The sequence below is a fragment of the Thalassophryne amazonica genome, chromosome 14, assembly GCF_902500255.1.
Source record: "Thalassophryne amazonica chromosome 14, fThaAma1.1, whole genome shotgun sequence".
NCBI classification, from domain to species: Eukaryota; Metazoa; Chordata; class Actinopteri; order Batrachoidiformes; family Batrachoididae; genus Thalassophryne; species Thalassophryne amazonica.
In genome coordinates, this window is record NC_047116.1 from 25661056 (window position 1) to 25676807 (window position 15752).

The following is a 15752-nucleotide window of genomic DNA, read 5'->3' on the forward strand; positions in this document are numbered from 1 at the left end:
GTAAGTTACACTTTGCAGTTACATCGTTTCTCAAAACACAACTGAAATTCAACCTTAAGGTAAATGTCTACACTTCAGTTTATTAGTGGTGGTAAAAGATGAAAGTGTTATTAAGAGAGGATGGAGCAAACAGGACACAGAGGTTACTGGAAATGCAAAGAAAGACTGCCTAAATTTATCTGTAAAGCTTGAACGGGTCTGTCTGCGCCGCAGACAGGCTTGGAGCCGACCACAGTCACCTGTGAAATGAGAATCTGTGGAGAGCGGACAGAGCTGAATGCTTCGGTGAAGCTCCTCAGCGGAGCGCGCGGACAGAGAATGTGAGAGGCTGAAGGGGGCGCGAACAGTATCCAAACACCAAAAGTCAACCCGAATAAAACGGCCTGGAGCTGCCACTTCCAGAACCACAAAGGCCCGCTCGGCTCAAGCTGGGAAAGAGTCAGTCCCACGTTCGTGTGTCATTGTTCGTTTTTTTTTTGTTGCCTTTCAGTGGAACACGAACACAGAAACATTCTGTTCTGGTGTCATTAAAAAAAAAATTCTTTATTATGACTATTGGAAGCCCTTTTTATGTTTTGTATCATTGAACTTTTAATGGTAATATTTTTTCAATAAAATGTTAAAAAAAAAGTCATGCTGATGGATTTGTGTCATAAATAGAATCGTCAAGAAACACTATAATTCTAAAGAAGTCTATTGGAGTTTAATTTCAAGTGGGCTGCAGTAAATATTAAAATGAGGAAAAATATGCCTTACTGTTTTTTCGGTGCATTTAAGACGATTGCATTTGTGTTTTGTTACTGTTCTTGAGAATAAATATTTATTTAAAAAAATGAAAGCATTGGATGCATTTGCATTTGTGATGTTCCAAACAGGAAAAAGAAAAGGGGATAAAAAGTATGGAAAAGAATATGTGTGTGGTTATGTTGCCTATTTGCTAGCTCAATGAAAAAGACAATCAGTATATTTTAATGTTGCAATACATGTAGTGGTTAAAAAGTTATAATTTTGTTCCACAGCAAGCTCATATTAAATTTTAAAAGCCCCAACAATACACTTGAATATTTTGGTCTAATATTCTGCACAAACAAGCAATTTTGTGTGAAAGTTAGAAATTTGATGATATCACAATATTGTTTTTTGAGGTTTCTATGTGTGATTTTAGCATAATTCAAGCATGGGGGGGGGGGGGATTGTGTTGATTGGTAATTAATACCTTATGCAATGGACTATTTACAAAATCTGCAAAAGTCTTAAGCATCTTAACATATCTAATATTATTATTATTCATACGTTCTGTAGAAAATCGAAATTTCCAAGTGTCAAGTTTCAAAGTAAATTTTGGTCATTTAATTCATATGAAAGAATGTCACAGAAGTTTTCAGATGAATGAAAACTTGTTTGCGTTGGAGGATTATAGGATTCCACAGACAAAAAAACAGGAGATGATATAAAAATGAATGCTTATGAGTGTTTTATGAGTGCAATTTCCATTTCAAAAATGAAAAAACATTCATTATTTGTTTTACATAATGCCTAAAATAGATCCTTGTCATTTGATGTTTTGTTAATTTGTAAATAAGAGAAAAGGGACTTACATTTTGGTGTCCATCACTGGGTTTTTGAGGTCAAAAGGTTCCAAACATTCCAACACGAACTTTAAATAGGAGTCCAATCCAAAATTGTTCTTAGACAATTTGCAAAAACCTGTACCTGATGCTGTGCAAAGATAAACCTTGCCATGTTTGTTTTTAAGCTAAGCGCCGTTGCCACTAGTGTGCATGCGCTGTGTTCGTGGTATGCAGTAGCACAAAACGTATAGAACCAAAATTGCATGGTAAATGGACCACAATGGTAAAAAGTACAAATAATCCATATCACGTGACGTACAAACAATAAATCAAATGACAAGGATCTATTTAGGCGTTAAATAATACACAAATAATGAATTGATCAACTTGATGTTTGCTCAAAAGAATTTAGTTGTGCACGTACAGTCTCATTTCTGTTTATTTATTTATTTACTTATTGTGTTTAGCACTCTTTATCTTAAATTATTTTATAGTTAATAGCATTTCGTCATTTCTTTCCAACATTTTTTGCTGTTTGTTCTATGACTAAGACTTTTGCACAGTACATGTTGTTTATTGGTGGAACAATAATCAGTCCCTGCTGTGTTCATCCACAACAATGACTCTCCAACAGAATTACAATAGCCTTTTTTATAGAATATTCATTACAAAGCCAACAAAGTGTATCATTTATATGACTCTTGTAGCCCAAGAGGCAAAGCTATTAATCATATCTGAACAAACCACACCCACACATACATGATAAAGAAGATTACTCGAGTTATATAAGATTAGTATAAAGAATGATGCTTATCTAATCATGAATATCTAAAGAATATATATGTCTACAAATTCTTAAGTCAGCTTTCAGGTGTTTTAACAGTTCACAACATTGTTGAAATGTGAGGAAAATGAGACTGATCTCCAGGATTTACATTTCGCTATTCAATTTCTCACAGCTACGTTTGTATAGATGTGGATTTCAAAGAAATCAGCAGACCCTAGGCTTCCTCTGTGTACTTCTTGTTGGTGAAATCTGCTTTTATCAGAGGTTCAAAGCCTCTGTGTCTCCGCTGACGCAGGTAGAGCGCCAAGATGAGGAGAAGGACCAGGAGGCCGACAAAAACTCCCCCCAGAGTGGACCCCAGCACGAACCCAGGCATTGCTCCATCTGGACAGATAGTCAAAGAGAACGGTTCAACTTTTAAAAGCACATGGTCTGTAGCACAAAGAGTGGCATGTGTCCAAATCCACTTTGCAATTTACAAGATGCATAATATGAGTGTAAAGTAAGGGTGCAGCCGCAACAACTTTGTATTTAATCAGTTAATTAGTCCTGGTTGCGTTATGAGGAAAATGCGAAATAAATTATTTTATGGCTACGATGGTACACATGCTGGCTGATTTCAACAAAACAAAAAGCGAACAAACAGAATGGAGGAATTAACAGCAAACGAGCTCGAAGTGGACGTGCAAAATGAAATGAATACCAGCAAGATGAAAACACAGCTCTGAACAGTCAAGAACAGATTGAAAACTTTGTTACAAACCAGAAAGTTAAAAACACAATTAGAAAAACCAAGTCAGACGTGAACATAGAGGTCTGTCAATAAAGTAACGGTCCTTTTTATTTTTTTCAAAAACTATATGGATTTCATTCATATGTTTTCACGTCAGACATGCTTGAACCCTTGTGCACATGCGTGAGTTTTTCCACGCCTGTCGGTGACGTCATTCACCTGTGAGCACGCCTTGGGAAGGAGTGGTCCCGCCCCCTCGTCGGATTTTCATTGTCTGGAAATGGCGGAATGAAAAGGACTTTTTTTCCATCAGAACTTTTTCAGAAGCTGTTAGAGACAGGCACCTGGAAACCATTCGAAAAATTTATCTGGCTTTCAGTGAAAATTTTACGGGCTTCACAGAGAATAAGGTCTGTTACTACAGCTTTAAGGACCCCTTTAAGGACGCTCGGTGCGCCGCCCTCCGAGCTGCGATGACGCGGCACAAGCCACCGGACCATTTCTAAATGGATGGCTCTGTGGATACGAGACCGTCGTGTGCTCTTTCTCTGGTTATCACAAGAGCTGGACATCAGCCATTTTCCGGCAGATTTCAGATTTTGTCATGGAAAGCCGCGCGGAGGCTTCGCGTGTCATGACCGATTCACTTTGGAAGCGAGACAAAGGAACACCTCCATTTCGGCGTGTCAGAGGACAAGTTTGGACATGTCCAGCTCTCCACAATTTCACTGATACTTACTGGACTGGTAAGCATTGAAAGCCGAGATAGACATGTCCAAAGTTGTCCTCTGACACGCCGAAACGGAGGTGTTCCTTTGTCTTGCTTCATCAGCGAATCGGTCGTGACGCGCGAAGCCTCCGCGCGGCTTTCCTTGACAAAATCTCTTGTTAAAAGTGAAATCTGCCGGAAAATGGCTGATGTCCAGCTCTTGTGATAACCAGAGAAAGAGCACACGACGGTCTCGTATCCACAGAGCCATCCGTTTAGAAATGGTCCGGTGGCTTGTGCCGCGTCGTCGCAGCTTGGAGCGCGGCACGCCGAGCGTCCTTAAAGGGGTCCTTAAAGCTGTAGTAACAGACCTTATTCTCTGTGAAGCCCGTAAAATTTTCACCGAAAGCCAGATAAATTTTTCGAATGGTTTCCAGGTGCCAGTCTCTAACAGCTTCTGAAAAAATTCTGATGGAAAAAAAGTCATTTTCATTTTTCCAGACAATGAAACAATGAAAATCCAACGAGGGGGCGGGACCACTCCTTCCCAAGGTGTGCTCACAGGCGAATGACGTCACCGACAGGCGTGGAAAAACTCACGCATGCGCACGACGGTTCAAGCATGTCTGATGTAAAAACATATGAATGAAATCCATATAGTTTTTGAAAAAAATAAAAAGGACCGTTACTTTATTGACAGACCTCGTACTCCATAAATATCTAAACAGCATTGGAAAAAACACACAGATTGAAAGCTTGCCAGCTAATATAGGCTGAGTCAGGTTGACTGGACTTGTTTAGCTTCTTGAAGATATTTTGCACGACTCCAACTAGAACTGATGAAGCTTTTATTGAAGAGCAAATGTAACCATAGACTGGCTACAACATGCGCACCCACAACCCCAATCATACAGCCCCTTTTGACAGAATTTACAAGTAAATTGCTATCATGAATAAATTCACTGTTAAGTATTGATCTTTTTATTATTATTATTATTATTATTGCATGTGTGTGCACAGTAAAAAGCTTGTCTCACTTTTCCAGGCACTCTCAAAAAATTCTAGTAACACTACACCACCGAGTAGCATTCCCTGATAAATTATCATATAACCATACAGATGAGTGACAAATTACAGTTGTATGCAAAAGTTTGGGCACCCCTGATAATTTTCATGATTTTCCTTTATACAACCCCAATTCCAATGAAGTTGGGACATTGTGTGAAATGTAAATAAAAACAGAATACAATGATTTGCAAATCCTCTTCAACCTATATTCAATTGATATTCAATATACAGTAGCCAGGTTTCCATTATAGATCTGAGCAAAAATTATATGATATTTTCACAATGTCAACAAAACACAAGAGCAAAATGGTTTCATATATTGCTCGGAAAACTTGTGTTTTGATGTTGAATTAAAATGTCATCATTATTAGGATTGTTGTTATTAATAGTGCATGTTTCAGTTGTCATAGTAGTAGTAATAGTCACAGTAGTGGTCATAGTACAACCCCAATTCCAATGAAGTTGGGATGTTGTTTAAAATGTAAATAAAAACAGAATACAATGATTTTGCAAATCCTCTTCAACCTATATTCAATTGAATACACCACAAAGACAAGATATTTAATGTTCAGACTTTTTTGTTTTTGTGCAAACGTTTCAAAAAAGCTGGGACAGGAGCAACAATGCTCAAAGAACGCCTGTTTGGAACATTCCACAGGTGAACAGGTTAATTGGAAACAGGTGAGTGTCATGATTGGGTATAAAAGGAGCATCCCCAAATGGCCCAGCCGTTCACAAGCAAAAATGGGGTGTGAACAACTGTGAGAAAAAAATAGTCCAACAATTTAAGAACAACTGTTTCTCAACGTTCAGGATTCAGAGAATCTGGAGAACTTTCTACATGTAAGCAGCAAGGCAGAAAACCAACATTGAATGCCCGTGACCTTCAATCCCTCAGGCAGCGCTGCATTAAAAATTGACATCATTGTGTAGAGGATCTTACAGCATGGGCTCAGGAACACTTCAGAAAACCATTGTCAGTTAACACAGTTCGTCGCTTCATCTACAAGTGCAACTTAAAACTCTACCATGCAAAGTGAAAGGCATACATCAACAACATCCAGAAATGCTGCCGCCTTCTCTGGGCCCGAGCTCATTTGAAATGGACAGACGCAAAGCGGAAAAGTGTGCTGTGGTCTGATGAGTCCATGTTTTAAATTGTTTTTGGAAATCATGGAAGTCGTGTCCTCTGGACAAAAGAGGAAAAAGACCATCCAGATTGTTACCACAACAAAGTTCAAAAGCCAGCATCTGTGATGGTATGGGGGTGTGTTAGTGCCCATGGCATGGGCAACTTACACATCTGTGATGGCACCATCAATGCTGAAAGGTACATCCAGGTTTTGGAGCAACACATGCTGCCATCCAAGCAACGTCATTTTCAGGGACGTCCCTGCTTATTTCAGCAAGACAATGCCAAGCCACATTCTGCACGTGTTACAACAGCGTGGATTCGTAGTAAAAGAGTGCGGGTACTAGACTGGCCTGCCTGCAGTCCAGACCTGTCGCCCATTGAAAATGTGTGGCACATTATGACGCGCAAAATACGACAAAGGCGACCCCGGACTGTTGAACAACTGAAGTCGTACATCAAGCAAGAATGGGAAAGAATTCCACCTACAAAGCTTCAACAATTAATGTCCTCAGTTCCCAAACGCTTATTGAGTGTTGTTAGAAGGAAAGGTGATGTAACACAGTGTTAAACATACCACTGTCCCAGCTTTTTTGAAACATGTTGCAGGCATCCATTTCAAAATGAGCAAATATTTGCACAAAACAATAAGGTTTATCAGTTTGAACATTAAATATCTTGACTTTGTGGTGTAATCAATTTAATATAGGTTGAAGAGGATTTGCAAATTATTGTATTCTGTTTTTATTTACATTTTACACAACATCCCAACTTCATTGGAATTGGGGTTTCAGTTAAATTTATCATATAGCAGATGAACACAATGATATTTGAGAAGTGAAATGAAGTTTCTAGTATTTACAAAAAGTGTGCAATAATTATTTAAACAAAATTAGGCAGGTGCATAAATTTGGGCACCCATGTCATTTTATTGATTTGATTACTGGAACACAAAATTGGTTTGGTAGCCCTTGACCTCCTTACACAGGTGAATCCAGTCATAAGAAAGCCTTTTCTGTGTACACGCCACAAACAGAGTCCCTTGAGGTATGCTAAAGCACATTTGGACAATCAGACAACCAATGATTTATAAAGAAAATCATGAAAATTATCAGGGGTGCCCAAACTTTTGCATACAACTCTGTCATAAGATGTCTGAACTCATACTGTCCTTAGTCTATCATTTCTGGATATTTTTTGCCAATTAGAGGTAAACTTGTAAACAATTTTTTTGCCTCTTTAGTCTATGTGAAGCTCATAAATGTAAACATTAATTTATGTCATACTTGCTCACCTTCCAAGGAAACAGCATAGGAGTAGCCCAGCTGCTGAGCCGGAACATAGATTTCCTCATTGGTGACTGGAGGGAAGAAAGGAACCATGTTGTACTCCCTGTTGTGACCAATAGGGGCCATCTCTTCAGGATAGGTCACGTTTGATGGAACAAATCTCCTCATCCACTCATCAAAAATAGCATCAGTGAAAGCATGGAGCACCTAGATCATAAACAACCAGAAAGGTTGTTATTTTAGTACTACTTGACCCTCTTGTGTCATGTCATGAGTCGCACATGATGTCTGTGTCTGACCAGAAAGACGGGGTCATTGGCTGCAGAGTGAGGCAAGGAGCTGGTTCCATTGAGCAATGAGTGGACGAGGTTGTGAAGGTTGTTGACTGATTCATCCAGTTCTCCATCTGGTTTTTCATATCCTTCAAGTGCATTTCTGTAAGTAATAAAGTCCACGTTCTCAGTTTAAAACTGCAGTTCAGCAAAGATCTTTCTTAAACTGGAATATAGACCAAGAATTCCTGCTATGTACTGGTTTACTCTAAGTTTATGGTGTTTTCATTTTTATGCAATATATTTAAAATTGTGCACATTTGATAGAAGGTCTTATAGCCTTGTGGACAAAATGGTGTTTTCTATTAAAATATACCACAACATTGCCATAAAATGTCAAATGACCTTGAATAGCCCAAATGAATGTTTCTAAAAATAAACCCTCGCGAGTGAAGGAAATGAGTGATATTCCAAAAGATGCAGTTTGTAATCTAAATGGGAAATGTACTGCATTTATATAGCGCTTTTCCATCTGCATCAGACACTCAAAGCGCTTTACAATAATGCCTCAAATTCACCCCGATGTGAGGATGCTGCCATACAAGGCCCTCACTACACAGCAGGAGCAATAGGGGATTAAAGACCTTGCCCAAGGGCCCCTAGTGATTCTCCAGTCAGCCTGGGCTTTGAACCAAGGATCTTCTGGTCTCAAGCCCAATGCCTTAACCACAAGACCATCCCCTCCCCTAATTTAGGACACATTTGTTCAGATTTGTTCTTGTATTTGAGCAATCTCTATCTTCCAACCTTTAAGTATTCAGCATAATTTATGTTTACATGTTCCTTGTTAGCAAGAATTGTCTTCATTAGCCAGAGTTATTGTTTTATTGTTTTATTATTTAATATCAATAATGCTGGCAGCTGACAGCTAGCTTTTGTTAGCCACAGTTATGTTAGCCACTAAAGCATGACTTATTACAGTAGCTGCTAGATTGTTACCTAATGAATTGTCTTAGCCATTAACTTTTAATCATTAACTTTTTTTATTTAGCTAGTTAGCAACACATTTGCATTTGTTAGCCAGTTATATTAGCGAGTAGTCAATTTAGCTTATTTAACAACAAACCTGTTAGCTGTGACTGCAATAAACACATAATTAGCTTTTAACCAGTTAGCTATTGGCTTTGATTTTGTCTTGAAAGTAGACATTAATGTTTGAAGTATAACTGTGTGGATATGTTTATTGAAATTTTTATTTCTGGGACTAGAATAGTTGGGTTAACTTTACAGCTAGCACCAAGACTGTAAAATACAGCAACAAAACTGTAAAATTAGTTTTTAATGAGAAATGTCATTTATACCTTTAGTTAATTGACCCTACCCACCTGTCCTTCTGACTTGTGGACCTTCTGGAAACAGAGTAAAATTTATCTCAGTGAAGCTAATGATCACGTGAATGAAACCAATAAATAAAAACTATGGAGTTGTCTGAATTTTCAAGAAATTCAAATAAAGGAAATTTTGGTGGCCACTGCTATTTTAAGGTACCTTTGGAATGATACCAAATATCAGTACAGAGAGTACTGTGTGTGTGTGTGTGTGTGTGTGTGTGTGTGTGTGTGTGTGTGTGTGTGTGTGTGTGTGTGTGTGTGTGTGTGTGTGTGTGTGTGTGTGTGTGTGTGTGTGAGAGAGAGAGAGAGAGAGAGAGAGAGAGAGAGAGAGAGAGAGAGAGAGAGAGAGAGAGAGAGAGAGAGAGTAAGTGACCTTGCTATCTACTACCATTCAAACAGCGGAGCCGTACCTAAAACTGAAAGAAGAGTTGGTGAAGTAAGGAGGGCTGTCAAAGTCCCTGAGGCTGAGACAGTTTCTGACATCGTTCATGGTGGGCAGAGACATATTACTTCCCTGCATCACTCCCCTCTGAATGAAACCCTCAGTGGTGCCATTGCAAAGAGTCACCAGTCGATTGTAGTCATCCAAACTGGAGGACAAAACAGTCAACACACGAAAAAGCTTTTACTCATTAAAAACATGAATTAGCTTTACCTAGATTTATTTCATTAATGTTTCGACCCAAAACATTTTTCAAACCTGTTACACACCACTCCCCATCTGGAGAACCTGGACTGGTTGCTGATGAGGGATGGACTGTTTGGGTTTCGGCCCCCCAGCAGGGAGTCAGTACACACATCACACTCCCTCTGACCAGTGGCAAAGTTCCAGTATGGGATCGCAAAGTTCTCATTTCCACTCAGTCTCTGCAAAAGACATAAAAAGTTTATTCACACACACACACACACACACATATATATATATATATATATATATATATATACGAGGTCTGTCAATAAAGTATAGGTCCTTTTTATTTTTTTCAAAAACTATATGGATTTCATTCATATGTTTTTACGTCAGACATGCTTGAACCCTCGTGCACATGCGTGAGTTTTTCCACGCCTGTCGGTGACGTCATTGGCCTGTGAGCACTCCTTGTGGGAGGAGTCGTCCAGCCCCTCGTCGGAATTCCTTTGTCTGAGAAGTTGCTGAGAGACTGGCGCTTTGTTTGATCAAAATTTTTTCTAAACCTGTGAGGCACATCAAAGTGGACACGGTTCGAAAAATTAAGCTGGTTTTCGGTGAAAATTTTAACGGCTGATGAGAGATTTTGAGGTGATACTGTCGCTTTAAGGACTTCCCACGGAGCGGGACGTTGCACAGCGCTCCCAGGCGCCTTCGTCAGCCTGTTTCAAGCTGAAAACCTCCACATTTCAGGCTCTATTGATCCAGGACGTCGTGAGAGAACAGAGAAGTTTCAGAAGAAGTCGGTTTCAGCATTTTATCCGGATATTCCACTGTTAAAGGAGATTTTTTTAATGAAAGACGTGCGGGCGGATTGCAGCGTCGGCTCGCAGCCGCCGCGACGCTCCGCCACAGGAAAAACACCTCCGTTGGAAGCCTTAAGGACAAGTTGGAACATGTCCAGCTGTTAAACAATTTCTCATATACTCACTCCACTGAAAGCCATCAAAAGCCGCCTGGATTTTACAAATGGTTATCAACACGGAGGTGTTTTCCTGTGTCTCGGCTGTGTCCCGATGCACGTCTTTCATTAAAAAAATCTCCTTTAACAGTGGAATATCCGGATAAAATGCTGAAACCGACTTCTTCTGAAACTTCTCTGTTCTCTCACGACGTCCTGGATCAATAGAACCTGAAATGTGGAGGTTTTCAGCTCGAAACAGGCTGACGACGGCGCCTGGGAGTGCTGCACGACGTCTCGCTCCGTGGGAAGTCCTTAAAGTGACAGTATCACCTCAAAATCTCTCATCAGCCATTACAATTTTCACCGAAAACCAGCTTAATTTTTCGAACAGTGTCCACTTCGATGTGTCTCACAGGTTTAGAAAAAATTTTGATCAAACAAAGCGCCAGTCTCTCAGCAACTTCTCAAACAAAGGAATTCCGACGAGGGGCTGGACGACTCCTCCCACAAGGAGTGTTCACAGGCGAATGACGTCACCGACAGGCGTGGAAAAACTCACGCATGCGCACGAGGGTTCAAGCATGTCTGATGTAAAAACATATGAATGAAATCCATATAGTTTTTGAAAAAAATAAAAAGGACCTATACTTTATGGACAGACCTCGTGTATATGTGTATATATATATATATATATATATATATATATGTGAATTTGTGACTAAATATACCTGCAGCTCCCTCTCCAGGCCCAGCAGGTGATACCTGTGCCATGTAATGAATGCTGGTCCTTTGTGTGAGAAGTCGATGGCTTTGAATGGACGACCAGGACCTGCAGGAAAACGATGATCAGCTGATCGACAATTACTTAAACCCATCCACTTTTATAGATATAAATAAAGGGGGTGTGTGTGGGGGGGGGGGAGGGGGGGCACAGAAGAGTTCGGAGTCATCACTTTTGTGTGCCAATGGTTGAAACATTAAGAGATAATCAATATAAATTAAAATTTAAAAAAGCAATAGCGAACATAAAAAAATGAAGACAGGAATAATAATATATACAGCTAAATCAATTATTTTAAATTAAAAATGTCATTATGAACGATGCTGTTTGCTCTTTATTTACACTGCTATTGTATGGACGTCATTTATTCATTTACCTTCAATAAGAGGTTTTGGTTTTTCTTTGGTTCATCTGTGTTTTTGTTAGCAGGAATCTCTCTTCATTCAACTGTGTCATGAACTTTGAGGGGAAAAATACTGAATAGAATATGGTTTTACCATCAGTGTTGATGACCATCCAGATGCAAATTTTGGAGAAAATGTTCACTTCATTAAGCATCCAGAAATGTCAAGTTTATTTCTTATACAATAATTTGGGTCTATTTTCCAATAGGAAATGTACATAAAGTCCTGCGCAAAGCTTTTACACACATCTAGCATTCCTTTAATTACACTGTTAAACCAAACACTACATTTTAATACAATAATTAAGTTAATGTAACTCAAACTTTGAAAAAAGTTCTAGTCACTCATTTCCATTAATTAAACTAACTCAAAAATGAATTGTTGTCATAACAACTCAGTTCCTTTAAGTGCATTTAAAGTTTTGGGGCATTTAAGTGTTGGTGATGTATTTCCAGCATTCCATTCACTCATTTTAATTGAGTTTATATAACAGAGGCCAGCAGATGTCACTGTGCATATGTATAGTTAGTAAACCTCACTCCCAACAGTTCAAAAGAATTCTCTGGTCACAAGACCAGAGCCCTGAGTTTTAGCTTTCTGGTTAGAGAGTCCGACTTCCATGCCGGAAATCATGAGTTCGCATCCCGAGGGGAGCAAATGGGCAGAGTCATAACAACAGCGTCAACAAGTAAACCAAAGAATACATCCAAAAATCTAATCCAAAATGTAATGCAATTTTTTAGGCAGAAATTTATTTGTCACTTTTTTATTGAAAAACATAACCTAGATTTACTTAAGTTTAATTAACTATAAATTGTTAAGATACTAAAACTTGAACAATTACATTTTTGAAAATTATTTTATGTAAGTTGGCAAACTCAAATGGTTTAAGACAATCGGTTTCCTCAAATGGTTTGAGTTCAGCTAACTCATTGAGTTTTACAGTGTATGAAAAGGTGCTATTTATTGAATATTTATTAATTTAAAAACTTTAATGTTTGACTACTTTTCATTTTGAAAATATGTTGTGTAATTTAAGCTCTAACCATGTTGCACTGAATTTTTTTCAAGTTATTTTATTATTCAGTAAATATCTGTCTTTGTTCTCATGCATCAGGCAGTACAGCTGCAAAGAAATCAAATTTTTTATTAAATTTGAAAATGAGGTTGTTGACTTGATAAGTTTCTTTCATTCAAAGCCTCACATTACATTTTTGATTTGTTTATACTTTAGACAGTTCATCTTTAATTTTGCTCAGTATTCAATATAGATTTTTTTTTTTTTTTGTAATTAAGAGACGTGTTCCTTTCTTTTCTTCCCACAAATGTGCTTTGGTCCATTATCACACTTGGCAGAAGTCTGAACTCTGCTGATTTTTGCTGATTTTGTGTGCTTACCAGAGGATGAGAAAAAAAGGTATTGAAAATTTTAAACATAAATATAACTTGCATTTATGCATCCATCCATCTATCTCTCTGTCTGTCTCTCTGTCTGTCTGTCTGTCTGTAATTCTTGACTACTCTTTTACCAAAACCTGTGAATTAATCAAAAATGTTGACGCTCTTATTTACAATTGGAAATCACTACTAAATACGTATGTCGTATTTTATAACTAAGCAGATATAACATTTTATAATGTGACAGATTTACCAAGGAGAGTGTCCCGTACGGAGTAATAATGTTGCCACACAAAGAAGTCATAGATAGAGATGTTGGCAATTTGGGGCTCGGTTCCATTTGGACCCAGGAGTCCAAGCCAGTGCTGCGTGGCAATGACATAGTCTGGGTGGATGGTGGTCTTAGCAAGTTCCAGGACATCCAGGAACTCCTGGAGCTCCATGGGGCTCAGGGAGTGGATGTTCTTCCTCACCACTGGGGCTTTCCTCTGGTCACAGTTTGGACCTGTCCAGCCAAATTTACACTGGCCACAGTTAAAACCTGCAAAGTTACCTGCAACATGTGAAGCACACAGCAGATGTGAACACTTTGTGATGTAGCATCTCCATTTGACTGGATTTGTTCAGCGGAAGAGAACCTCAGTGTCACTCACCGGTACACCTGCAAGTCTGGTTGAAGAACTTGGTCGGCCATCTTTCCCTGTCATCAACATTTCTCAGTCGGTACGGTCCGCTCCAGGGTTTGGTGTCAACTCGGACACTGGAGCAGTTTCCTCTTCCAGACAGAGTGCCGCACACGTTGGCAGGATCAGAACCCAGAGCAGGGCAGCACTGCTTGGACAGGATCGCCTCCACTGTGCAACAAACGCGAGGAAACTGAGCCCCAGCAGGGTCAGCCTGGAGAACCAAATAACAAAGTCCCAGAATCAGCACCTTCATCATATTTCACCTGTTTTCTTCCAGTGATGAAGCCAATTAGTTCCCCCAGAAGGGTGTGGAATCTGCCTGCTACGCTCCTGATGTCAGATTAGATGCGGCGATAATTTTAACATCTATGGAGAAAACAGTCACAGGGGAAAGCAGCCTGCGTTCCACATGCACATTTACAAAACCTCTAATTGTTGGACTTGGAGGAGGATTAAGACCCTGTTGGTCTTGTGATGATCACCTGACAACAGAGCTGTGAGCTGCTGCAACAGCACAGAAATGCCCGAGGGCACCATCCAGTTTTCTGAACGCTATTTTGTACCAAGTGATAAAAATGTTGCTGACCAAAAAAATAGGCAACTAAAGCTAAACACTAGTTTCCTGTTGTGTGTTGGGGGGTTTGGCTGGACATTTTGGTGTTGTTTTCTTTTCTTTGCTCTCCAGGTGGTATGCAAACTGGTTGTTTCTGTGGAGAAGGTGCTGGCGGAAGAATCCTTCACCCTCATCAGCATTATTGGCTGCACTTGTGGAGGATGTTCACGTGCAGGCCTAATGACTTGCAGCACCTGTGGATGATGCTCACGTGCAAACTTAAAGACTTTCAGCTGAAGCAGAAAATGAAATGGCGTTCTGCATTTAAGCCATGAGTGATTCGAGCAGAATTGCCGGGAACTCGACCTTGTGACGTTCGTTCGTGAGACGCTGAGGACCGCGCCTGGGTTTGACACATCGTGCCTGTGAAGGAGGACGGGTGAGGGACACATGCTGTCAGCACACATCAGAGGTGATGATTGTCTGAATAAGTGTTAACAGTAATTTGGTATTTTGTTACGCAGTATATTTGAACATTGATGAGAATTGTGCAGTTTGCTTCTCACTGCCGTGGCGTACGGACTGATGATCCTCCACCTGTTGTGAGAAGCTGCTCATTTACATAAAGCTTAAATTCAGACCTGAATGTGTTGCTGATAGTGTGTGCCTCTGAAGGATATTTGTTGTAGCTCTGTTGACTTACCTCACCTTTTCCATCCTTCACAGAGTCAGTTTGTCGTATCCACCTGGGGGGTGTTCGGCGGTGAGTCTGGGTCCAGAAGCACCGAGCTTTGATCCATTTGGGCGCTGGAGAGTGCGCCGTCCTTCACCTCGCCAGACAACCGCACATTTATGTTGTACACAAATTATTGCACAGGAGGGAAATAAATTTGTTTTGTTTTTGGAACCGCTTTCTGGTTATTTAGCGCTGGGTTCAGTCAGACGCTGGTCCGCTCCTCAACCCGCGTCTGCACATAACAGTTTCCAGTTCCACAAAATTTTACCTAAATATTTTTAAGGTTAAAGTCCTGTTAGAAGTGACTTTTCATAAGCTAAATTAGATGTGATCAAATGTCAAGAGCATGTATTTAGTTAATGTACTTAAAGTTTTTTTGTGGTGTTGTCAGGTTTTTTTGTTTTGTTTTTTTGTTTTGTTTTTTTACTTTTTCGGTTTCTGAATTTTCACAGAACATTGGTTATCTGCTATACACAATTTTTCATTGCTTTTTGGCACCTGGCTTCTGACTGATAACAGGAAGATAGACAAGCAGGCATCAAATTGGAACCTCCATCAAGTTTTGGTAAATCCACAACAGAAAAATGAGAGTGATTGAGTCACTTTTGATTAAGATAAAATGCAAAATGTACACCAAATGGGCTTTTCGA

General features: G+C 39.5%; 1 protein-coding gene across 1 annotated transcript; it reads right to left on the reverse strand.

Annotated features, from left to right (window-relative positions):
- Positions 1 to 625: 625 nt before the first annotated feature.
- On the reverse strand, positions 626 to 14246 carry dct (dopachrome tautomerase). Its single transcript, XM_034186167.1, has 8 exons — positions 13781 to 14246; positions 13381 to 13680; positions 11273 to 11373; positions 9653 to 9819; positions 9363 to 9542; positions 7589 to 7724; positions 7295 to 7496; positions 626 to 2742 (listed from the first exon to the last, which is right to left on the reverse strand). The coding sequence occupies exons 1-8, from the start codon at positions 14067 to 14069 to the stop codon at positions 2573 to 2575; spliced, it is 1545 nt and encodes a 514-aa protein (XP_034042058.1). The 5' UTR covers positions 14070 to 14246; the 3' UTR covers positions 626 to 2572.
- Between the last annotated feature and the right edge of the window lie 1506 nt (positions 14247 to 15752).

Coding starts and splice junctions, on each gene's coding strand:
- dct (XM_034186167.1), bottom strand. CDS start 14,069: ATGATGAAGGTGCTGATTCTGGGACTTTGTTATTTGGTTCTCCAGGCT. Junction 11,374..13,380: donor CGTACGGGACACTCTCCTTG/GTAAATCTGTCA, acceptor GTTTTCCTGCAG/GTCCTGGTCGTCCATTCAAA. Junction 7,497..7,588: donor CCAATGACCCCGTCTTTCTG/GTCAGACACAGA, acceptor TTTATGATCTAG/GTGCTCCATGCTTTCACTGA.